The 26,472-nt window shown below is 35.9% G+C and overlaps 1 protein-coding gene across 1 annotated transcript; it reads left to right on the plus strand.

Moving 5' to 3' along the window:
• The first annotated feature begins 7,399 nt into the window (after positions 1-7,399).
• On the plus strand, positions 7,400-21,279 carry LOC110804495 (developmentally-regulated G-protein 3). The gene is made up of 10 exons (XM_022010089.2): positions 7,400-7,700; positions 8,027-8,080; positions 10,604-10,777; positions 11,806-11,877; positions 16,684-16,743; positions 18,387-18,496; positions 19,022-19,321; positions 20,093-20,284; positions 20,698-20,749; positions 20,845-21,279. Exons 1-10 carry the CDS (start codon positions 7,659-7,661, stop codon positions 20,893-20,895), a joined length of 1,107 nt encoding a protein of 368 aa, XP_021865781.1. The 5' UTR covers positions 7,400-7,658; the 3' UTR covers positions 20,896-21,279.
• The last annotated feature ends 5,193 nt before the right edge of the window (positions 21,280-26,472 follow it).

Here is a 26,472-nt window from a genome sequence, read left to right on the forward strand (position 1 = left end):
AACTAAACCAAATTCGTCAAAGCTATTGAAAAGTAATTTCAGAACAACTTTTCAAAATATATCTAGAGAGTTGCAAAACTCAGTGGGAGCTTAGTATTTGTCATTCGACAAACTAAGGCTCAAGTATAGATATATGTTTCATTATGATGAAACACAAGGGTATTGTTTCTACCACAAATTTTTTGAGAACATAATGTTTGTTTGCTCGAAATAATGTCCTTTTTGGAAATTCGTTTCCAAAATGACAAGTGGGAGAAAATAGACTTCGAAAGTCTTCGAGGCGAACAACAAACATAAACGGACATTCCGGAGGCTTTTCGAAGTGCTTCAGAAAATCCGAACTTATTCTTTAAGGACTTTAGAAGTGGCTTTAAAGATTAGACATCTCTTAGAAGACTTTACAAGTGCTTCAAGGAGAACAGAATATTCAAAGGACTTTCAAGTGGCTATTGATATTCTATTGTTTGATGTTCTATACCCAAGTAGGCATAGAATTCAAGTCACTGAAACTATGAGATTCTTCTATTAGATAGTGAAGAAACATAGAGATCAGGTCAATGAAACTATGAGATTCTTCTATTAAATAGTGAAGAAACCTACAACTTGCAGTCAAACTATTATCATATAGATTAATGAGCTTGTGACTTGTAAGAAAGCTATGACGAAATATAGATTCCCTAAAATGGTTAGAGGCCATATATAGACTATATGTTTAAATGGTTAGAGGCCATAAAACATACTCAATGTTTTGATGACAAAATTGAAATTTTGTTGATTTGCAAGAATAGTTTCACACCTATTGGTTGCAAGTTTGTTTTAAGGATAAAAACCATCAAACATGGAATTGTGTTCACACACAAAGCTAGATTAGTTGCTAAAGGTTACAAGAAAATTCATGGCATGGATTGTGTTGAAACCTCATGCATAATCATAATGCTCAAGTCTATAAATCAAGCAATGATTGCATATTGGTACATATGGCAATTGGATGACAAAACAATTCCTCAATAAAATGTTGGAATAAACTATGTACATGGTATGTCATAGGATTTGTGGATCCAAATAAATGCTTGAAAAGGAAAGCTAGCTTATAAAATCTAAGTACAGAGTTAAGCAAGCAATTGGGAATTGGAACTGTATTTTAAGTGAAGCTAATAAGCATTTTAGTTTCATAAAATATACATGATTCTTATAGATATATAAGAAGTTTAGTGGGAGTACGTAAAACTTAATTGGTCCTGTGTGTATCACACATATCTCTCTATTGTGAAATAACATTCAAATGCTAATGACTTAGATTTGAAATTATTCATCAATGATGGACCATGGCGAAACTTAGTACATATTGGGTATTAAGATCTATTTACAAAGATCTTATGATATTGTTTTGGATTAAGTAATGGCATTTACTAAATCAAACACGAAAGTCTCCATTGGAGATATTTGACCCATGTAAATAAATCTAAGTAAAGGATGTTTGAACTATGTATAAGCATTTACTAAGTTAAACATCAAAGAGTCTAAATGAGATTCTTAACCTATATTATATGTCAAAGAATTTAGCTGAATTTAGTATCTACTGAAACTAGATAAGCTAAAGTTACATGAATAGAATTCAATTGGGAATTATTCTGCAAAAGAATTTATCATGTATGATATAATATGAGGATCGCCAAAAACGTATCGTATGACTTTAGGCATGACGAACATATACCAATCTCTATTGATCTAAGTGAAGATCAACTAGATTGAGATCAAGAATACTTATGGTACTTGAAATGGTACATAGGAATAGTTCTTGATTCAAGGAAATAAAGATATGCTAAATATTGATGCTACACGCATAAACACTGGCAAAGGATCAAGCAAGACCCTTTGGAGTTAACCATTGATAAGGACGAGCTATAGAGCATCGTGTTTTGAAAATGGCAACATGGGTTGGAGACCATGAGTTGTTGCGTGGGAAATTAAAATAATAATTTCTATGTTCTAAGATATAGTTGGAGAATCTTCCACATATCTATGAACTGCTTGGATAGGTAAATCCAAACAAAGCATCACTAGCAACCTATACAGTTGAAGTAAAAGTAATTATTGCCTAAGAAGCAATAAAACAGGGTTGTTTAAAGTTCTTCACTGAACTTGGGTAAATCACCTATCTGCTGGCTTGATGGTTCTTCATTGAAAAATGCGTAGAACCACTCTTGAAGCAAGAAAAACGTCTGCTAACTTGATGGTTCTTCATTGCAAAATGAGTAAAACCACCATCGAAGTAAGAAAGACTAGATCACATAATAAACAAACTCGAAAAGATCTTATCATCATATCTCGAAGAACATTCGATGAAAAGGATGTTAAGATTGGCAAAGCATGATAACTAAACCTATGCAACAAGTGAGAAACAACACTCACATTGTAGCACTGGAAATCAAGCATAGCTTTGAATTCCATGAACTGTTTTAAAGATGGGTTTGAGGCCCATGGTTATAAAACATTGGGGTTGAACATTTATCATATATGAAATGTGTTTTCATATTCCATTTAATCTTGGTTTAGTATTAAATGATGAGTCCCTTCAATTTGACGATATATTCAAGATAGACTGTCAGGACCAGTCCTGTGACTAAGAAATGTCTATCAAGTGAACTTGAATGTCAAAGGTTGAAAATGGTCCCTAGTCGGAGTTTTCTATAAAATTGGACGCATAGAAAACGTTAGACGATTAGAATGCAAGATGACCAGTAGTTCTATTTCTTGAACTATGTGGACATGGCAATGTCATAATCATTTGCATAGATACTTACTTTGGGAAGACTAGTATCGGACAAGACCTATGAAACTTTACTGTAAGAGATGAAAATCTGTCATAAGTAAATTTCATTAAAATTATTAGACACTAAATCCTCAATACCTGAGTGATTTGAGATTACTTGTTTGAGAACTGGTTGCTTTGACGTTGACCAACCGTCGCACCGTAAAAGGAGGCTATAAAGGCAACGCTCAGGTAATCACCTATCAAACGAAGTCTAATCTCAAGATCGCAAGATTGGGATTGTCCTCCCATAAATCGGGATGAGATGCTTAAAAGTTGTACAAGGCCACTCGGAGAGCTAGAAACTGTGAAATGCATGGCCGTGCTCGGATGAATCATAGGCTATGATTATCTGTTTATTTGATCAGTTGAACTCTGAAACCGAGGAACACCTCTGGACATAATAAGGATGACAACTCTTACCTTATGTTCAAGAGCAAGCATCGAGCGACAAAGGAATTAGGAAATGCACACTTGTCCCTAAGGACAAGTGGGAGACTGAAGGAAATAATGCCCTTGGTCCAAGTATGCATTCTATGATAAGTCTAATAAATGCGGTTCAGTATTAATTAACAAGTTAATAATTCAGTGAGATCAAGTGAGCTGAATGCCTAGCTAGAGGCCGCTTCAGTTCAAGTGGAATTAATGATATTAATCCACAGCTTACTCTTGACTGAACCCGTAGGGTCACACAAATAGTACGTAAACGGATCAAGTATTTAATGGCATTAGATACTCCATCTATGGATATTCGGAATCGACGGATCTTGGTTTCAGTGGGAGCTGAGATCGTCACAGGCAAGAAATGAATACTCCGGAATACGATGATATTACCGGAAACGGAAATATGGATCGTATCGGAAATATAAATATTATCCAAGTCGTAGATGTTGCCGGAAACGGAAACATGGTACGTATCGGAAAATATTATCGGAAATGGAAATATTGCCAGAATCGGAAATATTGCCGGAAACGGAAATATTGTCAGAATCGGAAATATTATCGGAATCGGAAAATAATTCCGGAAACGGAAATATTAAATATTTGTTCGAAACGGAAATTAATTCCGGAATCGGAAATATTAAATATTGTTCGTATCGGAAATGAATTCCGGAATCGGAAATTTAATCGGAAGCGTATCGTACGAATAAGCATCGGACGAGGCCTGCCGGACGAGGGCCCAGCACGAAGCCAGGCCATCGCCCAGCAAGCCAAGCGCGCCACACAAACAGCCAAGGCCACGCCAGGCCCAGCGCAAGGCCAGGCCCAGCAGGCCGTGGCAGCGCGCACAGCGCGCACAGCGCGCGCAGGAGCTACGTGGGCTTGTAGCTCGCGTAGGCCTCGCTGCGTGGGCTGCTGCTCGCACGCACGCGCATGGGCGGCCCATCGTGGCTGCCGTGTGTGTGTGCGTAAGTGTTTGTGTTCATGCACGATTCCTAAAGCATGCAGAGTTCGGTTAATGATTAAATTCCTAATTCTATTTGATAAATTAATTAATTAGAGTTCTTGTAGGATTCTAGGTTTAATTAATTTGTATCTGAATAGGATTCCAATTCCCTTTCCATACCCCTATAAATATGTGGCCTGGGTTCACAATTTATAACGAGTTTCAAAGTATTCAAAGTGAGTTTTTGAGAGAAAAATTCAATCACACATCTTGCTCAAAAGTGCCGAAAATTCTAGTACCTTAAGGGCGATTCTAGTTGGTCAATCTTAAGGCGGATCCGGACGTGCTGTGGACTATCTACGGAGGGACGACACTTGGAGTCCTAAAGACTTGTTCTTGTTCGGTTCGGGCGCAGCTAGGGAAGGCACGCAACAAAGAGTATGCATCTAAATTATGCTATATGATTATGTGTAAATAATATGTATTCCTGGGTTAATGGTTGTTTCCGCATGATTTATGTAATATCATATGTATCATAACCTAACACGGCGCCGTGGAGAGAAAGGCGGAGGAGAGAGCACGGCTGAGAGGGAGTTGCTGGTGTTGCTTGTGTGCGTGAGGTTGAAGGAAGGGAAGCCTGATTCTTTTACGTGAATTAGAAAAGAGAAGGGAGTATGGTTTTGGGGTTTTATTGGTTTGGGCCTTGCCCAATTGGGCCAGGAGTAGAATTTAGGTTGCTGAATCCGAAATGGTTAGGACTTGTTTTCTAATTTCAATAGAACGTGGTTTCGAAATTCGAATTCGTTTTAAAGTAAAACTCGAAAATATATTTTGATTTCATAATCATTAAAAGTATTCGAAATGAAATAAAATAATTATATTTCAATTACATATTCGTTTCTAAAATCCGTAAATTATGTTTAAATATATATTAAATATGTTAAATATTCGTTAAAATATATAAATAAAATTACGGGGGATTACACCCATCATTTGCACTTGCATTGTTGGGGAGTAGAATATTAATAAACATGTTTCTAGAGGTGACTTGCAGCCAAGTAATCTTTCAAGGGTTGAATGAGAGAGTTTATTTACTTGCAATGTTAAACCTCTATTTATTTTATTTAGTCTAGACTATAATGATTTCAAGTTAGTTAATGGATTTTGATTTAAAGTATTTTGGTGGGCCGTTATGGTTCCAACTTGTAGTAAGACCATTAACTATTATTTATTGTTTGAAAATTTTGTTAATTTCGCTGCGTAATTCTGGTATTAGGCTTAGCCGTTATCACGGTGGCGGTAATAATTTGATAATTCCTTGATTTTAAGTTGGAAAATAGTTTTATGAAAACAAGGAATTATTAGGGTGTTACACTTAAGGGGGAGAAACATTTTAATTAAACATTCCACTACAAATTGATCAATAATAATTTAGAATATACGTATGTGCACTGTACATGCACGAGACCTAATCTAATACTTTTATGCTTGTGCTTTTCTTTTTACTGGACCTACCATATATAAAATATAATATAAAATAAAGCGAAATTATTTTCTTAACGAGTCGGTCTCGGACCCGTGAGTCGGACTTTGGGCAGGGTCCAAATTCGACCCAGGTAATACTCATAGTCAGAATATTTTTAATCGGGCATGGACCAAGTCTTTTCTAATCGGACTTATATCTAACTTTTTCTTTCAGATGATTAGGGATGACAACTGGGCGGGGTGCCCGCACCCGTACACGCCAAAAAAAATTATACCCAACACCTACCCGCCACCCGTGCCTGATAATTTTTAGCATCCATACCCGCCCGTACGAGTATATTCCTAAATTCATACCCGCCCTACCACCCAAGTGAATATCCACCACTTGCCAATACCCGCTGGCTTGCTGACTTCTCAAACAGTGATAAACCAAAAAATACTCCGTATTATATAAAACATAAATTAAATTGGTGGCTTGCTGACTTCTCAAACAGGAAATTTTTTGTAATCACCTCTATTATACCATTTTTTTCACCCTTTATCTTAGGAAATTAAAATAAGCAACAAGCCAACAACTTACATAAAATAATATGAAGTTGATGTTGTACTCACTTACATCTTCCAAAAGTTGCAATTTGTAAGATAAAATCATAAAAACCAACATCAAATATTTATAAAAATAACCTGATGTCCAAATGCAACTGAATGTTATATGTAGGAAATTAAAATAACATATTCATATATTTAGTACAAATCTAAACAAATACATAAAACTTCATACTCAATTTCGCAAAATCGCTTCAAAAGAGAGACATTAAATAAATAAACTAGGATAATTTCTAGATTTGTATGAAACTCAACAATGGTTTATTTAAGATTGATCCAAAAGAATACACGATCACAACCATAAAATCACAATTTAAAACCCCAAAATTGAAGGAGGGAGAAAGAGAACAAAGATGAAGAAGGAGCTCAGAGGGGTTGCAAGGCGACACTGATGGCGCTGATGGGTTGGTGCTTGCTGGCCTTTGACCAAAAGATCCCAGTACCAGAGAAGGAGGGAGAGAGAGCGCGGGGGGAGGGTGAAGATGGCTGACTGTGGTGAGTAGGGTTTTAAATTGGGCTTATGGACTGAGAATACTAAACATGTTAGATAATTTGGACCTAAATGAATATAAAGTTATGAAATTGAAATATTGTTGGCGGGTATAAGATGGGCGGGTGGATGCGGGACGTGGCAGACGGGTATAAGATGGGCCGGTGGATGCGGGGCGTGACCTCAAATCCACCACCTATCTGCTACCCATGACAGATATAACGTTTCACACCCACACTCGCTTACTACCCGCCAAAGTCATACCTATACCCGCTCCAACTAGGGCGGGTGCGGTGCGAAACCCGCAAATCTGTACCCACCTGCCATCCCTACAGATGGTATTGAACGTGGATCGGATTCAGATTTAATTGTTATCCCGACCCATCCCTATCCCACTAGAGTTAGCGAACGATAGTTTTGGGTTGGGTCTAATTTCAGGTGTACCTACCCGCTATCCATGGTGGGTATAACGTTTCACACCCACACGGCCACACCTGCCTACTACCCGCCAAAGTCATACTCATACCCATTTCAACTGGGACGGATGCAGTGCGCAAACCCGCAAATCTGTACCCATCTATCATCCCTCAATCCAACAGATAAAATCAAACTTGGATCGGGTTCGAGTTTAATTGATCCTGAACCCATCCCTAGCCCACCAGAGTTGGTGAACGATAGTTTTGGGTTGGGTCTAATTTCAGGTGTGCTCCTCAGCATTGAAACTTTTCTCGCTGTGTAGCTCTTTTGTTTCAGGGGCAGTCATTTGTTTTCCTTTATTTCGCACTCTTTCCAGAACTCTCTTTCTCTCTCCGCATACAATCGCCCCTGAACACAGAAATCAAACACTCTGGTACAAAAAGCTTCCTTAATTCGAAAAAATGGCGACTGTCATGCAGAAAATCAAAGATATCGAAGATGAGGTAATCGATTGCTGGTTTTTTTTTTTTTTTTTTTTTTTTTTTTTTTTTGTAGTGTTTAATTTGCTCTTTTAGGTTTTTTGTTGGTTACTTTTGTTTGTGTTCAATTTCCTCTCATGAGAGGCAACTTGCAGAACTGAAATATCACAGTTAAATAAGATGGGAAAAAGTTAATTGAGATGAGTTCTACCTGTCAAATTTATTTTTCTGGAATATATTTTCTGCAGTTTTAAAATTTATTTATTTTGATTGTCTAGAGTTGCTACTATTATCCTACTACGTAATTAATTAGTTCTGATATGTAATTTGTTTGGTTATTTTCGATGCAGATGGCAAAGACCCAAAAGAATAAGGCTACTTCACAACATCTTGGACTGTTGAAGGTAATTATGACTTCCCAGCAATTTCACTTATAAACGAATAACGAAAGTTGATTCTTTTGTTGTGGGATGTGGCATTGACATTAAATAATGGATGATGTAATGAGGTACTCCGTAGATAATAATGAAGGGTAAGAGGATGTAATTGGTCGACTGCATTGAAATGGTATTCTTATGAGTGACATAACTGGTTATGGTTGTGAGCGCATAATGGAAACAAAGATGTAGAGATTGAGAGAACAAATGGAAATGAAATAGGACAAGAACAATGTATAGATGGACACACACTTTAACGTGGAAAAAAAATCCTCAAATAGATGCAAAAACCCCCACAGCTTATGAGAACCGAAAATCCACTGAGAAAAATATGAGAATACAAAGGAGATGAATAGTGAATGGAGACATTGTGTGTAGAAGAGGAACACTCATAATATAGAGATTGTGTGTAACCTCGGAGGATGATGTATTTGGATTTCTGCGAATCACTGCTCAAAGCAATGCCCAACTTATTAATAGATGATGAATGTAGGTGGACTAGGATGAATGTAGAGATTTCTACATCCCCATTTTGCTGACATAACTACATAAGTTGTTCCATATTATTTTTTTAGACACCATGATATCTTAAAATATAATAAGTGAAGATTCTAGAATTATGCATGTGTGATCAAAGTACTATGGAGCTTAGATTAATGACAAATTTACCGACTTAGTAAAATGCCATTTTTGGTCCATGAAAGATTTTTGGGCCACGAACCCAACACTTTACATTCAGCTCAGCATTGGTCTCATGGCAGTTTTCATGAGAACAATGAAGTGTGTAGTGTGCAGCTATGTATTTTTATGTTAAGAGTTTTGTCTTCCCGTTGTATTTTGTCCTACTTGAACATAGAAATCATGGGTAAAAGGAAATGTCTCTATAGACTGTAGGATGGTGGCAATTCAATAGGTTTTTGGAGCTAAGTAGAATGTTATAGAACTTCATCCCTTGCCTTCTATTATTTATATGTGCGCGGATTGCTTGGATGCATGATAAAAAGCAAGGTTTTTTTTTATGTACATGATGAAGGTAACAATCATCCTTCTTTCTAATGAATTATATTGTGTTTATAAGGCCTTGTTTCATTGTTTGGCTGTGATCAACTGGTAGTATATTAAAATTTGTGTAATTTAGTTAACTGCAAGGATTAGTATAAAGCTTATGGAAATTAGTTGTAGGTTGTTACTTCTTCTGTTATTACGTTGAAACATGGTGCAACCAAAAAATAAATAAAAAATCGAGCAGTAACGATGAACTTTTTTCATTGTTGTCCTGGCCAAAAACATGCTCGGCCAACTTTTCTATTTGGGCTTTTCATCTAGTTGAAAAAGCCACTTACTAGTTACTGAACATATTGTTTATCCTTTGACCACATCAGTGTTTAAAAAAGCGCAAAGCGCACTAAAGCGATATGAGTCCTAGAGCTTAAGCGTAAAGCGCAAGCGCAAAGCGCGAGCTTCATCGAAGTGAAGCGCACTTTTTAAAAATTCAAGGTTTCTTTACCGTTATGAATATATATCTTACTAAAATAACCACAAAAACACATAAACATCAGATTTTCTTTCCTATTGCTCCTTGTTTTAACAAAATAAAGCATATAACATAGTGTTTATCATGTAATATCCACTTTCTATTGTTAAGGATTAGTAGGATGTGGTCCAATAGACAATAACAACATATAAAAAAAAGCTTCTAACGTGATTTTTTTTTTGAAAAAGAAGGATTTCAATGAAGCTCAAAAAAGCGCGCTTCATACGCTTTTTGCGCTTCATGCGCTTAAGTGCGCTTCGGTGCGCTTTTTCACAAACGCTTCGCTCAAACCTAATTAAGCCCTTTGCCCTAGAGCTTCAGCGCTTAAGCGAGCTTTAAGCGCGCTTTTTTAAACATTGGACCACATCAAAAAGGCACAAAGATGGCCAAAAAACCTTATGCCAAACGACTAATTCAAGTGTCAAGTGAAATGAAATGTAATTATGATGGGAGCTGTTGAGAAAAAAATGACGAGTTGAGGTATGGTCTGGAGTGAAAATATTTATATTGAAAAAGCTCAACTTCTAACAGATATAGCCATATAAGTAGAATCTACAACTTATAGGATTTTTGGATTTGTCTGGATAATTTGTGAGTAGCCATGTCACTTGTTGGACTGAAACCAATTCAGTTTCACAAAAATCACGTTGCTTTGTAAAAGCACAGTGCAATTTCACAATAGCTTGTTGGGGATCATATTCCATTCATTCTGTTGGAAATTCATGATCAGTTCCACACGACACTTCATTTGAAAGCTTTCAAGTCGATGAGTAATTGAAACATTTGCAAAAGAAAGTTGAAAATCTTGATTTTTATATGCATGGTATTCCGTAATAAGTTATTTAATTATCAAAGACTTGTATATGTTTCTTTTAAAGTATGCTTTCTATTATGAGAAAATATCTTCTTGTTTTCTTTTAACATTTTTTTGTCTGTGATTGTTTTGAATTTGTCAGGCTAAACTTGCAAAGTTACGGAGGGATCTTTTGACGCCCACAACGAAAGGAGGTGGTGGGGCTGGTGAAGGTTTTGACGTCACAAAAAGTGGAGATGCGCGAGTTGGGTTGGTTGGCTTTCCATCTGTTGGGAAATCAACATTGCTTAACAAGTTGACTGGGACTTTCTCTGAGGTGTTTCATCTTTTTCTTTGATCTACAGATCACAAGTTGGTGGAAATGCTTGATTTGTTTCCTATAGATCTCTCTCTTACTTGCACTCTTTCCCTCTCTTGCATGCACTGATGCACCCCACGCATATGCCTAACTTCCTTCACAAGGACTTTCTAACATTCATCCTCACACTCAAATAGACACGGGGGGGGGGGGGGGGGGGGAGCAAGTTATGTTTATAATGCAGTTGACAATCTCTAGAGACCAGAGCAAAACAGTCCTGCATGTCTGGCTTTCGGTAGTTAAATATTTTGTAGGTGCTTTGTATGTTAGGTGCTCGTCCTGTTTTTGATTGTTACTGCAAATATTTGCATTTTTCCGCCCCTTTATTTTTAAAATTTTCTATGGTCAGTTTGTTTGGGAAGAAATCATTCTGGCCCTTTCCTTCCTTGCAACCCTGTCTTTATCTTTCTGCTGATACTGTCATTTTTTATTAATGTTTATAGCTTCAGAATCGTAATATTCAAACCCTATAATCCATATCATTTCCATGACATCTATAGCTGCAAATTTGATGTCCATTGCATATGTATAACATCCTGCGTTTCTCAATTGATGCATCGCTTTGATTCACATGCTTGCCATTGCACAACTTTAACCATCAATGTCGTTAATTATATATATTGAAAAAAATTTTTTAAAAAAATTTAAAATATAAATTGAGATAAACCTAACAACAATTAAATAATGACATTTATCTTTAAATACATATTGGTAAATAAACGTGATCCAAATTAATATATGAATAGTGTAAAATTCAAAGCGACACATCTATTGAGAAACGGAGGTTATGTAATTAGTTTCTAAATCTGTTTTTTTTTTGTTTTGTTGTGGTCTTATATTTATCTTGAGAGATCAATGTACTTTCAAGGATATTTTAATTTGCTACACTGAATCTCTTGTTATTAAGATATTGTATAATGTTGCTGGAAGTTGCTACACTGAATCTCTTGTTTTTTTCTAATCCTTGTGCTTTTGTTGTGGAACAGGTTGCTTCTTATGAATTTACTACATTGACTTGCATTCCTGGAGTGATAATGTATAGAGGAGCCAAAATTCAGGTAAAGTTCAACTATCCAAGCTTTTGCAATATTTTGATACAACTCTAGGATCAGTAGTTTTTGTTTCACTATATTCATTATGGTAGCAAGTTTAATGGAAGAATTAATTACAAGAACAAAGCATGTTTACCCATTATAATTTGTTAGACCACATTCTTGCTTCCTGTAGAATATGAAGGTAAATATATTGATTTTTTAGGGATTTGGTGGGTTTTTCATAAAGTGTATTGAGGTTTCATTTCGCATGATTTTGGTGGTGTGCAAACATCAAATGGTCTGATTTCTAAAGGTGATTTATTGAACGAATAACGTTGGCATGAAAAGAGGCTACGCAGATAAAGTCCAATAGTATCATTTAGTAAGAAGCCCAGGGCTCATGGAAATTAAGTAAAGAATTAGGAGACTAGAAGCCATTTTTTTGGAAGGGAACCAACCTGACCATATTTTAAATGTTTTGACAATGCATCCAGATATAATTGTTCCTTTGAGCACTTCTGTATTTGTACTGTCGTCGCCCTCGTCGGCACTGATGTAGAAAGATTGTGATAGCAGGTCCTTTACAAAAGTGAATTTTATTCTAATTTTTTTCCATGAAATCAATCTTGTGCCTAGCTTTCTTTAGTGATTTGGTTCTGTGTTGACATCTTACATCAGCCTTTTGTATACTTTTACTGCGAGTGGTTCTCTCTCTATCTATGCTACAAGCTTATTGGACCTTAATATCTGCAACTGGAGTATTCTTATTTTCACCTGTTAAAATTAAAAATTACGTGGTACATGAATTGGATATCCACAAGGGAAATGTAAGTTATTCATATTCTCTCCAGTCTTTGATGTAGGACTTCTACAGCATTAACATTTCAACTCATTTCACTAACTTTTCTGCAGTGGTTAGCATAGTTTGTGAGGTGATATTCAAATTCTTTTAACTGGGCATTTTGCTAGTTGATATCAAAGGTTTCCTCCTAGGCACCTTGACAAGAAAAGTGGGGAGGTTTGAATTTTGTGCCTTCGACTTGGCTGTCATATGCTCTTCGAAAACATAGTACTGGCTCATCAGAGAATTAAGCAGTTTGTTTAGAGAACTGGACAGCCAAAGTTCAAAATCCTTCTAATCAAAGCCCTTGACAGTGTCCAGTCTGTAATTTTATGCATGTATAATTATGTTCATTAAACCCCCTTCAAAGCCCATGACGTAATTATGTTCATTTGGAGAATTTGAATACAACAAACCTAGTGTTAATTATAGATGATTGGAGAGAGGGGGCAGGGGAATGAGGAAAGGGGTGGGGGGGGGGGGGGGGGTGGGGGTGGGGTTGAGACAGTCTTAGGATAGGTTCTATTAATACGTGTCGATTAAAGGTTCTTCTTCTTCAGTGTCTTATATGAGGATGTCTTGTCCTTTGGACCCATTCTTTGTTTCTGCTTTGATAATAGTGATTTTCTGCAAAAAAACAGACTTCTTGAGGTACCCATCTAAATAAACAGAACCTATTTTTCAGTTGAAGCTCAACCAGTAGTTAGCTGGATACCAAAGGTATATAATATTTGTAAGACTCTGGGACAAGGATTTTATGCTTCGCAAATATTATTGTCTGTGAAATGTGTTGGTGTCATGGAGAAGATTGTTTTGCTGTCGCTAGATGTATTTCAGGAGTTTCTTATTTGGTTTACTTCTGGTAGGGTTTGGACATAGACCCATAACTCTCTTATCCAGCAGATCTGAGGAAATAGACAATGTCTCAAGGAAAAAAAATTCTACAGACGAGAATCGAGACTTGATCAAATGCTTGGAAAAATAAAATAAAACTAAGAGAGCAATGTTTTAAAAGGGATTTCCCTTCTTGTTTGTTCACGCCATGTACAACTATACTTCCCCTCCCTTCCCCCCTGTTATATCAATGGTTGACTACTTGTCATCTGCTAGGATAAGTAACCTAGGCATTAACACTAGTTCAGTATCTTTGTTCTGTATCTCAGCTCCCACCACATCTGCTAAATTCATTTCGTCCTCCATATTCTCATGGGAATATGGAATATGTTTATCCTTCAATACCAAGCTTAGGTTGATCCAAAGGTTTAGACTTTGAATACCGCTTGGACTAAATTCACTCCAAGTGCCCTATTCTGAGGTTCTAAGTGCTTCGACTCCTTCCTGAGAATCAATTTAGTGATTGATAAGCTTGTAAGGTGTCATGCAAAACTAGGCTTCTTCTTTACATTCTTTATGAACATGGAAAACCACAACTCAAACCTGGGAAGTTAATAAACCCAAAATCTCAATGTTGACTGACTGAATGAAAATGGTGTACAACATGCCTTTTATGGCCTCATACCCTCATGACGAGTGGTAGCTATATACCCTCATAATACCATAAAACCTTATTTTAAAAAAAAAATACGACAATAATGATCGATCAATAACTAGTATCATACACAAAGGCCTTATTTAGAAACATGAATATAAATTACAACATCATATACCATAATACTGTATTTTAAAACTAGGTTAGAATATTTTGAATCCATGTCAAAATCAACGTCATTGCCAAATGTTAGCACGGGAGTACGCTCGATATTTGAACGAGCGATGGCCTCAAGTACAAGTGCGTATGTTAAATTGTTAACTACGGGACCAAGCCATCACCCTTTCAAATATCGAGCCTACTGCCATGCTAACATTTGGCAATGACATTGATTTCAGTGATTTTGACATGGATTCAAAATATTCTAACCTAGTGTTTAAAGTACAGTATTCCGGTATATGATGTTGTAATTTGTATTCATTTTTTTATTTAAATTAGGCCTTTGTGTATGATACTGGTTATTCTTCGATCATTATTGTCTTATTTAAAAAAATAAAATAAGGCTTTAGGGTATTATGAGGGTATACAACCACCACTCGTGATGGTTTTGAATTCCCTTTTTTCTTTATGTTTTTTCTATAGTTAGAGTCAAGTTTTAGGTTCGGAGCGATAATTACGCTCCTTGATTTTGTATTAAGCTGCTCCTTCATAGTTCAAGTGCGCGAACATTGGTTCTTTTCTCTACTTTTGTTCATGGATGATGTCCCCTTGGCGTCTTTCTAATATACTCCCTCGGTTTTTTAATAAGTGCATCGGTTTGACCGGCACGTAATTTTAGAAGTTTGAGTTGAATTTAGTATAATACTAACTCCGTTTCTGAAAGTTCTTTACGCTTTGAAAAATGTGCCCAAATTATAAAAACTTTGACCGTAAATTCTCACTACTATATACATCAAAATGTTACATGTAAGATCTTGTCAGATTGGTCTTGGTATGTATTTTCACAATATCAAATTTTTACAATTTTTTCACATACGAAATTGGATATATTAGTAGTAAAATATTGCATTGGAGTTTGTGCAAGTAGTGACTATAAAGATCTTTTTGAAACGGAGGAAGTATTATGCAAATGGGGTAAGTGAATTCTTTATCGTAGGGAAAGGATGGTGGAAGAGTTCTTCATTGTAGGAAAAAGGTAGTAGAAGGATTATTTATTGTAATAAATTCATGGTGTGAGTATATGGTAGGACCATGGAAGAGGAGAAAAGTAAGATAATTGGGAGTGGGGAGGAGAGAGAAATAATAAACAATGTCAGAAAGTTTCCAAAATAGGAAGTGATGCACTTGTTAAAAAACGGCCAATGTGCCCTTGGTAAAATCCGGAGAGAGTATCTCATTAATACCTTTTATATTACTACCTCCGTTTTCCTTGGTTCTACTAAGTTACTGTAGCAATAGAAGCCACGAGCCACAAATAACTCAAAATTGGAACCATCAAGTGGGTACTTTTACATGTAGGAGGAGGGAGATAAAGAGTAAGAGAATTGTTAAATATGATTGGGTCTCATTAAGTGAGGTGGAAGATGATAAAAACATGAATAAAAAGTTGACATAAAAGGAATAAAGTAAACGTGAGTGAACTTAGGAAAACACCTCAAAAGGAAAGTGAGTAGAATTTTGGAAAGAGGGAGTATAAATGACATATGTTCCATAGTTTAGAAATAGATGCAATCCTCCTGTTTGAATAGGAGGTTTTTGCCTATTTTTCTTTTTCCTCCTACTTCTCTCTTTGTATGGTTTTGGCCCTTCAGACTATCAACTATTAACATAATTTATGAATAACATGAAAATAACATTCATGTATTGTTAGTACATCTAGATGCTTGCTTGCTGGTGGAATATTCGGCGAACCATAGTGGTATACTTGGTGGTTTGAATAAGTTAAAAGTTTCTCAGTAACTTGCCTAGATCATTTTAACCCAAATTAAGCATTCTTCAAAGAGGATAGTGATCATTGGGTACCTTTTTTTTGTTTGTCTTTGGAGGTAGCTAGATTCAAGCTATGTTGACCAAGGATATCTTGGGGCTGGAACCTGTAAATCCGGAACAAAAGAGAACAGGTAGTTATTATATGGAGAAGGTGGCCTGATTTTCATGTTCTTTAGATTAGATTCATTGTATGTGTTAAATCCTCAATTTTTGATAAATCCTATGTGTATGAATTGGGACCAGAACTTTCAACTGCAAAGAAAGAACTGATACAAAATAACAGTCTCGCCTGCGGCAATTTCTGTCAATTTTTCCCTGTTAGTGGGGTTGGGATGGTGCATGATCCTTTTATTATCATTCATATGTTTGGAGTCTCTTGTTTCTAATACCATCTAATTTATACAACAACACTTGTTAACTTGAAAGATAGTCAATATTTGGAGCGGAGTTGTGATGCTTTTGCACTTGCTGTTAGAGATGGGACATCTGACATTTTATATCTGTTTGGCAGCTGTTGGACCTGCCAGGTATCATCGAGGGTGCCAAGGATGGAAAAGGTAGAGGAAGGCAGGTAATAATTGCTGATTTGTGATCCATGTATTGATATTTATTTGATTGTGTTTGTTGTGTGTGAGATCGCTCTATGCAATTTGGTCATGATTTGATGTCCACACTTTATATCTTTAAATGCATTGTTTGTTGATATGATATTCAGTCATATTTTTCTAAAAGTGGTGGTGATAATAGGATGGACTTAGTTGTTTTACTTATCATTTTAGTATTTAAATTATTAATTAGTAACATTGACAATTAGATATATTAGAGTGAGTATTGGTACTTGTACCCAATTTTCTACCTATGTCTAAAAACCATAAAAGGTTTCTGAAATTTTAGGCATAAAATTCTTTTTATCAAAAAATAGGGTGTCCAAACATCCGACACCTATTCTATTTTCATTGTACATTCAGCTTGTTCTGAATAATATTCCCTTTGCTGGATTATTGCCAATGTCATCTTAAAAGCTAAATTGTTTACTTCCTATGCTTTTACATTCATTTTTATAATAGCACCATTTGGAGTTTAACACTATTCACACATTCTCTTAAACTGTATATAGAGGTCTTGTTAGATTTGTCTCAATAAATACTTTCAAAATTTCTGCTTTTTATGATTTTTACAAAATGTTAAATAAATATACAATGGTTTATGATGTGCATTGGCATGCGTGAAAATCTTAATGGTGAAATTACAAACAGAAGAAGTATATTTTAGATGCAAAATGTAGCATTTTGTCAGTTTGTGTCATGGGTCCCTTATAACAACAACAACAACAACAACAACAACAACAACAACAACAACAAAGCCTTAGTCCCAAAATGATTTGGGGTCAGCTAACATGAATCGTCATAGGAGATCGTTAATGTGACCAATCCAAACAAGAAAGGAACGGGAAGTTAAAAGAATAAACAAGGAAGAGGGGGAAAGTGAAAGTAATGAAAGGTATATATATATATATATATATATATATATAAAAGTAAAGTTTAAAACGAGAAAATTAAAAATAAATACAATAAGTACATTTGAAAATAGCATATCAAGTGAGCCTTTAAAAAAAAAAAGTTGCAAAACGCAAGAAGTAAACTAAGAGAGTCAAAATGGGAGATGTATAAGTCAAATAACGTTATGGGTGCCTTAATGTAAAATAGAAATGATATTCATGTATTTGAAGTAGAACTGTTTACTTGTTAGAAATTCTATGTTGCTGTCAAGTGTCAACTGCTACCGGATATGCTAGTTTCTAACTTTCTATACATTTTTTAAGTGGGCTTTTGAACCCAGGATCTTATCCCATTGAAACAAAGAAGGAAAAGTAGCTTAGTGAAATGCTAAAAAAGGTCATGAGTCCCTTGCCTCATGTTGTACTGTTGTAGTGAAAGTTACGATGTATCCCGACTATCCCCCTCAAGAGTAGTTGGATATTTAATACATCTAATTTATCTTCTTTATATCCCTTGCGTGTGTCTGTTTGACAAACATTTTTTTCCATGAAGAATTGTGTAACACACCCATATGTCGTCACAGCAGACATGAGAACCTAAATTGAAAAATTCATACGATAGCCTTTTGAGTTTCGAAAGGCTACCTGCTACATCCACTTTTCGATTCTCTGATTTTTACACTGAGTGTAAGTAAAGCAATTTATGTACTTCTCAGGTCATCAGTACTGCAAGGACATGCAATTGCATATTGATTGTTCTTGATGCAATAAAGCCAATAACTCACAAACGTCTTATAGAAAAGGAGCTTGAAGGATTTGGCATAAGGTAAATGTACATATTTTACTCTTTTCATACTTTAATGAGGATGGATGCCAAATTTACTCTTTGATTCTCTATGGCATGAGAGCTCTTTTCTTGCCTGCTCTTAGGCGTTGTCATAGTGTCACGGTCAGAAGTTTGAGGATCTGATCTTGTTGCACATTCTTTTCTCTTAAAGGCAATAGTGCCCGCAATTTTAGGAGTTCTTAACAGGCAACATAGATGTTTCAAATGCGCATGATGTGTGTGCCTCCTCCTTGCACTTCACGCCTCACTGACCTCAGCAATAGAAACCCTATGCGTTTTGGAGTGCCTTGTGCTTTATAAGACTAATTATGTAGTCTATAGATCGACAGTGATCATAATTGTTTGTACCCGGTGTTTATTAGAGTTGAGCATCCGGTGTTTATTAGACTTGAGCATCCGGTGTTCATCTGTATTGTCATATTGTACTATCTATAGTAAGATACCAAGATCTGCAAATTTTTGTTCTGTTGAATCCTTATTCTTGTGTTGCTTTTCTGAGAGCAGGTTGAACAAGGAGCCGCCCAATTTATCCTTCCGGAAGAAAGAAAAGGGTGGTATCAATTTGACCTCAACAGTTACTAATACACATTTGGATCTGGATACGGTGAAGGCAGTATGCAGTGAATACAGAATTCACAATGCTGATATCACTCTTAGATTTGATGCAACTGCAGACGATCTCATTGACGTTATTGAGGGAAGTAGAGTTTATATGCCGTGCATATATGTCATAAACAAAATTGATCAGATTACGCTTGAAGAGTTAGAAATTCTGGATAAACTTCCTCATTACTGCCCAATCAGGTAATTTTCTTTGTTATGAATCAGATTTGTTTGTCTTTTGTATGATAAATCTTCAGTTTTCTTTCACAACTTTGTAACTAATGTCTCATCTCCTATTACTTTTTTAAAAAAACTTGTACTGTGCCGACAATTCTGTGCATTCATTCTCTTCCTTTCCAGTCTGAAATTCTCAGCTTTTACATTTTCATATGTCCTTATGGTAGCCATACATTTTTGTGAGCAAGAACTTTTACCAATTGAATGTATGCTTGCTTCATCAGTTCTTAAATGACTGGACTCGGTTTGTATCTTACTACCCAAGTTTTTCTGTGTTCTTAGAGAGCAAGGTTTGAAGTTTTCAGGAGTCTCATGAGCTACATTATTTCTTTCCTTTTTGAAATGATGTAGAAAGTTCAAAGTGCAAAACCACGTATGCTTGAGCTGCTCATGGTTAGGAGTTACTGAACAAGTAACTTTAGAAATATGTAGTCGGAGATGTTTACTGGTGTGGTCTACTGAAAGTCCTTTATCAAACTATTTTCACCTTTTGTTTTTTTTTACTATGAGAATACACTTCACTTCAGAAGACACTGCTGGTAGTAATAACTAATAAGTAGGATAGTTTTGTTGTATAGGAATCCTTATCTACCCCCCCCCCCCCCCCCCCTTTCCCTTTCCAATTTTTTTTCTACATGGGTACTCGTGCTACCTCACACGCGCATGCATACATTATCCTCTTGTCAATAGAGTCTTCTATATAGACACTTACTCTTACTTGTTTGATTGAAATAGTGCTCATCTAGAATGGAACCTTGATGGTTTGCTGGAGAAGATCTGGGAGTACCTGAACCTTACTCGTATATACACAAAACCGAAGGGGTTGAATCCAGATTATAATGACCCTGTCATCCTTTCATCCAGGAAGAGAACTGTGGAAGATTTCTGTGAACGGATTCACAAGGATATGGTCAAACAATTTAAGAAGTAAGTACTCTTTTGATGCATAGATTTACACTGCATCTCCTCTCTCCTACAAAGCACTGGGGATGTTTCTGTTTTATTTCATGGAGAAACAAAAATTAGTTTGCACCGTCTCTCCTGAGCCTATTTCAAGTAAAAATGGAGGTAGTTACAGACTGCCTGGCAGGGACAACAAAAGGAATAGATAGCGCCTAGCTGAGGCTGCTTGGTTTTGTCTTTTCAAACATGTTTACTGTACCCTGCATATGACCCCTTCTGGATGCGTGTAGATTAGAAGTGTGGATTTGTGTTCTGCACTTGTGCAAGCGTGTCTTTCCAATTTTACTGTTTTTTTTTTTGTTGCTTCTTGCGTTAGTTATTGATAATAAAAGTGATCTACAATGTGAAATTATTGATGCCCCTTTTCTCTGCCACAGTGCTCTCGTCTGGGGATCGAGTGTGAAGCACAAGCCTCAAAGAGTTGGCAAGGTTGGTCCTGCTTATGTTATGCGGGTTATATTCCACTCCTGATGCAACGATTATCTATTCTACTAATCATGTATATTTTGGTGCTCTTTTGTCAGGAACATGAACTCGAGGATGAAGACGTGGTTCAAATTATCAAAAAGATTTGATTGAGCATCTTTTAAATGAAATGATGACCAGCACACAATCCTGTAGAAAACGTTATTTAGAGAAACATTTTGGCAAAAGGTACAGAGGTCATGTTTTTGATGCAAACTTCAGGTCTCTTCTGTCTGTCATGGAGGTTTTGGCTAGCATGTACGTTTGTGTTTCCTGCGATACAAAGCGGAGTGTTTCAGGATGTACGTGTAGAACGGTTAATAAACTTGATGTTGGTATCAGGTATTATGTCCTCAATGTACCAAGAGTTAAAACACCATGGGCGACTATAGTTCTCCGTGGAACGTATGATCTTACTATCATCACCTTGTTCTGTTTCTGGAACTTTTTTGGGTTTGGAATGTTTTCTTGGATATTAATTATCACTTCATAGCCATATGTGATCAATAGTGATACATAACTGATTGCAGGCACGAAAAATTCGTTAATGTGCCACATTCGATGTTATTCGGGTCAAAAGTCAATGTATGGACTCGGTAATTATTTGACCGTCAATTAAAATTGATTAAGTTAGGTGAACAAATTTTTTTAGCCCATTTTGGTTAATTAAGCTCATTTATTTTAATGGTTAAAAACCAAAAAAACGAGTTAAAACTATTTAATGGGTCATGATTGTTAAGTTTAACTTAGGCCCAAAGCACATTGAAAACCCAAAAGGTCCCCCAACTCTATAAATAGAGTGCTCCAATTCATTTGTCACGGAGGAGAAAACAAACGTAAAAATCTAAATTCTCAAGTATTCTCTCTGCCATTCAAGTCACATCAAATTCTCTCCCTAGAAGAAAGACAACAAGCATTCAAATCGACGTGTCGTTCCATTCTAGAAGATTAACCTTGGATGAGATTAAGCCCGAATGCCCTTTTCAAGAAGATCAAACCCGTTCGTGAGCAACATCAAATCGACATCAAATCATCCCGGTGGAAAAAGAACAACAAACATACAAATTTGACGCGTCGTTCTATTATACATAAACATTCTTCAACGAGATCAAGCCCGAAGGCCCTCATTCAAGAACTAAATAAAATCATTACGTGAACCAAATCAAACAAGTCCGTGATCCAAGTCAAATCCAAAGTGGAGATCGAATTAGAGGAGCAAACATTAGAGATTGTACCCAAAATACAACAAAAAAATCAAAAAAATTATATTTTGTCACATGTTTTGATTCTCTTATTTTTGCAGATTTGAAATTTGTGTTTACGAATTTCGCACGATCTGTAGGACTATTTCTACTTCTCATCTCGATCTATCGCCATGAATCAGTTAAACCGAAGAAACTTCAAGGTGTAAATTGAAGAATAACGAAGCAAGAAAATCCATCCATGACGACGGAGAAGAATTCCATATCCGCTAATCAAATCTTCAATTTAGAAGGAGCCTACAAAAGCAACAAGTTCTTCTGTAACACCCCGACAATTCTCTATTTTCTAAAATAATCTTTTAATATAAAACGTAGAGAATTATCAAGGCAGTATCGCCCGTGTGAAAACGTAACTCAGAATTTTGCAGCGGAAAACATAAAACTAACTTTAGGTTTATAAATAATCGATTACAGGTTTAATCCCAAAAATCAACCAACGAAAATAAGGAAATATAAATAGTACGACAAGTTTAAAGTCCCATTAACAAAACCCAAATAACATAGCAAGACAAAATCAACACAAGCTCTTTAATCCCGAAAACCATGATGCATCATCTTCAAACATGTGGATGGACAACACTTATTGATCCTTAGAGACTGCTCACCAAAGATGGGTCATCACAAGATCAATAAGGCACAGCCATGATCAACACACACAAACAAAGCACGTAATTAGCAAAGCTGAGTACTACATACTAAAACAATAATAATCCTAACATGATTCTATTAAACGAACAATCCTAACATGATGCTAATGAAACATAAGTAAGGGCAAACAACACATATTAATTTGAAGACCACACTTGACTAGACTAGGCTAGACTGGACTAGACTTTTATAACAATAACATTATTCTAATTAAAATAGTCAATGGACCGAGTTGCTACTAGAAACTTCTTCTTCTTCACTAAGGAAGACGAGGTACGGGCGCGACTCCGTAAACCCCAATGACCTGCGATATCGAGGGACTTTTGAATAAAATAGAACCGGTGATCAATCCGGCCCCAGAAAAAGCCATAGGCGACCCATGACCCCAACTCCTGATTGTCCGTCACTTTAGACGTGCACAGTCTAAAGTTATTGCTACTCAGTTTCACTTTACATGATTTACAAATTAAACTCTGTTATGACTCAACAATCACATAAGTCATACAATCAACAATTATTCTCCACAGTTTTTATCTTGGAATTAAGTATGTGATAACAAAGGCATCGAGTATGACTCATTCCAATTAAATCTAACTTTTCCTTAATACTGATCAACCCCTCTATATGGGTATAAGGTTTCAACTTACTAAACAAGGTCCACGGTCCTCATAAAGTAGTGAAAAACTAAAAGGGAACAACGATCAATCGATCGATCTGAATCAATATATATAACAATCTAATGTTCCCAACCAACATGTTCGCATCAATCATCTACTAACATGTTATAATTCTCATAACGAAATATATATGCTTAACATGTCCATCCAACAATATTAAACATGCACTTTCAACATAACCAAGTTCATCAACAATTTCAACATAACCAAGTTCATCAACACTTTCAACATGGTTTCAACAAATCACACACATTCCAAGCACACAGGTATGTACGTACCTTGTGTAAACAAACTGATAGGCCACTTTAACACTTTCAAAAGTCGCCTAAAGAGAATTCTCCGCCTAAAACAACCAACAAATAATCCCAATCAATTTCTAATCATTGGCAACCATCATAAAGCATTCTAATTGCATCCTAAACATATTTAGAACCATCCCCAATATCGAAATTAACTAAATAACCTCTGTAATCCCCCGTAAATTTATAGATTTTATTAATATATTTTAACGTATATTATTTATATTTAAATAGAATTTATGAATTTTAGTAATGAATATATAATTAACGTATATTTATTTTATTTTAAGTAAGTTCTAAATATTTAACGTTTTTGAACTTTATTTATATATTAATATATATATTTAATTCTATTTAAATATATTCTAAATATTTTAACGGTTTGGGCAATCAAAAATAATTTTAGAATTTTATGTTGAAAAGAATTTGAATTAGGAAAACACGTTGAATTCGGAAAAACAATCCTATTCGGTTTGACTCAAACACTAAAACCCAAATCCTAATTCTAGGCCCAATTGGGTAAAGCCCAAATCAATAAACCCAAAATAATCCTCCTTCCTCTTTTCCTTTTCACGTGAAACCAAGATACCTTCCTTCTTGCTTTAGACTTCACGTGAAAACACAACTCAAAACCTTGCAATCTCCTTGCTTCAGGCCGCCGTCAACCACCCTGCCTGGCCGCCGCCTGTTCCTCCTCCGTAGTCCCTCTCCGTCGTCGCACGGTAACATCTCATTCTCTCACTCGTTCGTTCTCCTTCCCCTTCGTTTTCTTGCCCTTACTTGTTTCGGTTTCTCGCAGCAACCATAGCAACCACCGCAGCCCGCCACCGTACCCACCACCAGTCGCACAACCACCTTCTTCGTTCCCTCCACGTTGCGCCGCCACCTGCAGCGCCGCTGCTGCACTGCACACACCAATTCTCTCCTTCCTCTTTCGTTGCTTGCAACCACCCGCAACCACCAACACCAGTCGCGCCGCCCAGTCACGTCGCCACCAGCCGCGCCTCCGTCGTCGTCGTGCCTGCACCAGCCGCCGGCAGTCCCCCTCTCTTTCTCCTTTTGGTTATTTCTTGAATCCTAAGTTATTTAAATGTTTTAATTAATTTAATTAATTTGAATTTATGTTTCTTGAATTAAATTTATGATTTTTATGATTAAGTTATGAAATTCAGATTATATGTTGTTGAAATTAATTTAATTATTTTCAGATTTATTAACTATGTTTAAGTTAGGGTTTTAATGAAGTTTTATTAATTTAATTCATGTTTATTGAATGTAAATTATAAGTTATTATGATCAAGTTATATTTTCAGATTATATACTATGTTTAAATAATAAATTTAATTTTCAGATTATGTAATTGAATTGAAATAAGGAATTTAATTATTAAAGCATGGATTTTTAAGGTTTTAATATTCTAAAATCATAATAGAATGACTATATATTATTAAAGCTATTATTTTTATGATTTTAAGAACGTTGATTATGTTTTGTGGACGTTTGAAATTATTTTATATTGCTGGAAATTTTAAAAGGATGTTTTATTGGAGTTTAGAACGATTTGGGATCATTAGTTTAATAGTTATTATGCTTGGAGGATACTTAGTTAAGTTTCGATATTGGGGATGGTTCAAAATATGTTTAGGATGTATTTAGAGTACTTTAGTATTGCTGTAAATTGTTGGATATTGATTGGGGAATCTTATTGGTTGTTTTTAGGCGGAGAATTCTTTGTAGGCGACTTTTGAATTCGTTTAAGTGGCCTATTAGTTGTTTACACAAGGTACGTACATACCTGTGTGCTTGGAATGTGTGTTATTTGTTGAATCCAGGTTGAAATTTGTTGATAAACTTGGTTATGTTGGAATTACATGTTTAATATTGTTCGATGGACGTGTTGAACATATATATTTCATTATGAGAATTATAACATGTTAGTATGGATGATTGATGCAGACATGTTGGTTGGGAACACTACATTATTTTATATATATGTATATTGATTCAGATCGATTGATCGTTGTTCCCTTTTAGCTTTTCACTGCTTTATGAGGGCCGAGGACCTTGTTTAGTAAGTTGAAACCTTATACCCCATATAGAGGGGTTGTTCAGTATTAAAGAAAAGGTTGAATTAATTGGAATAAGTCTTGATTGATACCTCTGTGATCACTTACTTAATTCCAAGATAAAAACAGTTGAGAATAATTGTTGATTGTATGACTTATGTGATTGTTGAGTCATAATAAAGTATTAATCTGTAAATCATGTAAAGTGAAACTGAGTAGCAATAGCTTTAGACTGTGCACGTCTAAAGTGACGGACAATCAGGAGTTGGGGTCATGGGTCGCCTATGGCTTTCTCTAGGCCGGATTGATCACCGGTTCTATTTTATTCAAAAGTCCCTCGATATCGCAGGTCATTGGGGTTTACGGAGTCGCGCCCGTACCTCGTCTTCCTTAGTGAAGAAGAAGAAGTTTCTAGTAGACAACTCAGTCCATTGACTATTTCAATTAAAATAATGTTAATGATACAAAGGTCTAGTTCAGTCAAATATAGTCTTCAGGTCAATATGTTTTGGTTATCCTTGCTTATGTTTTATTTAGTATCATGTTAGGATTGTTCGTTTAATAGAATCATGTTAGGATTATTATTGATTTAGTATGTAGTACTCAGCTTTGCTGATTACGTGCTTTTGCTTGTGCATGTTGATTATGGCTATGCCTTATTGATCCTGTGATGACCCAATCTTTGGTGAGCAGTCTCTAAGGATCAATAAGCATTGTCCATCTGCAGGTTTGAAG

This window comes from Spinacia oleracea, chromosome 5 (assembly GCF_020520425.1).
Source record: "Spinacia oleracea cultivar Varoflay chromosome 5, BTI_SOV_V1, whole genome shotgun sequence".
Classification (NCBI taxonomy): Eukaryota; Viridiplantae; Streptophyta; class Magnoliopsida; order Caryophyllales; family Amaranthaceae; genus Spinacia; species Spinacia oleracea.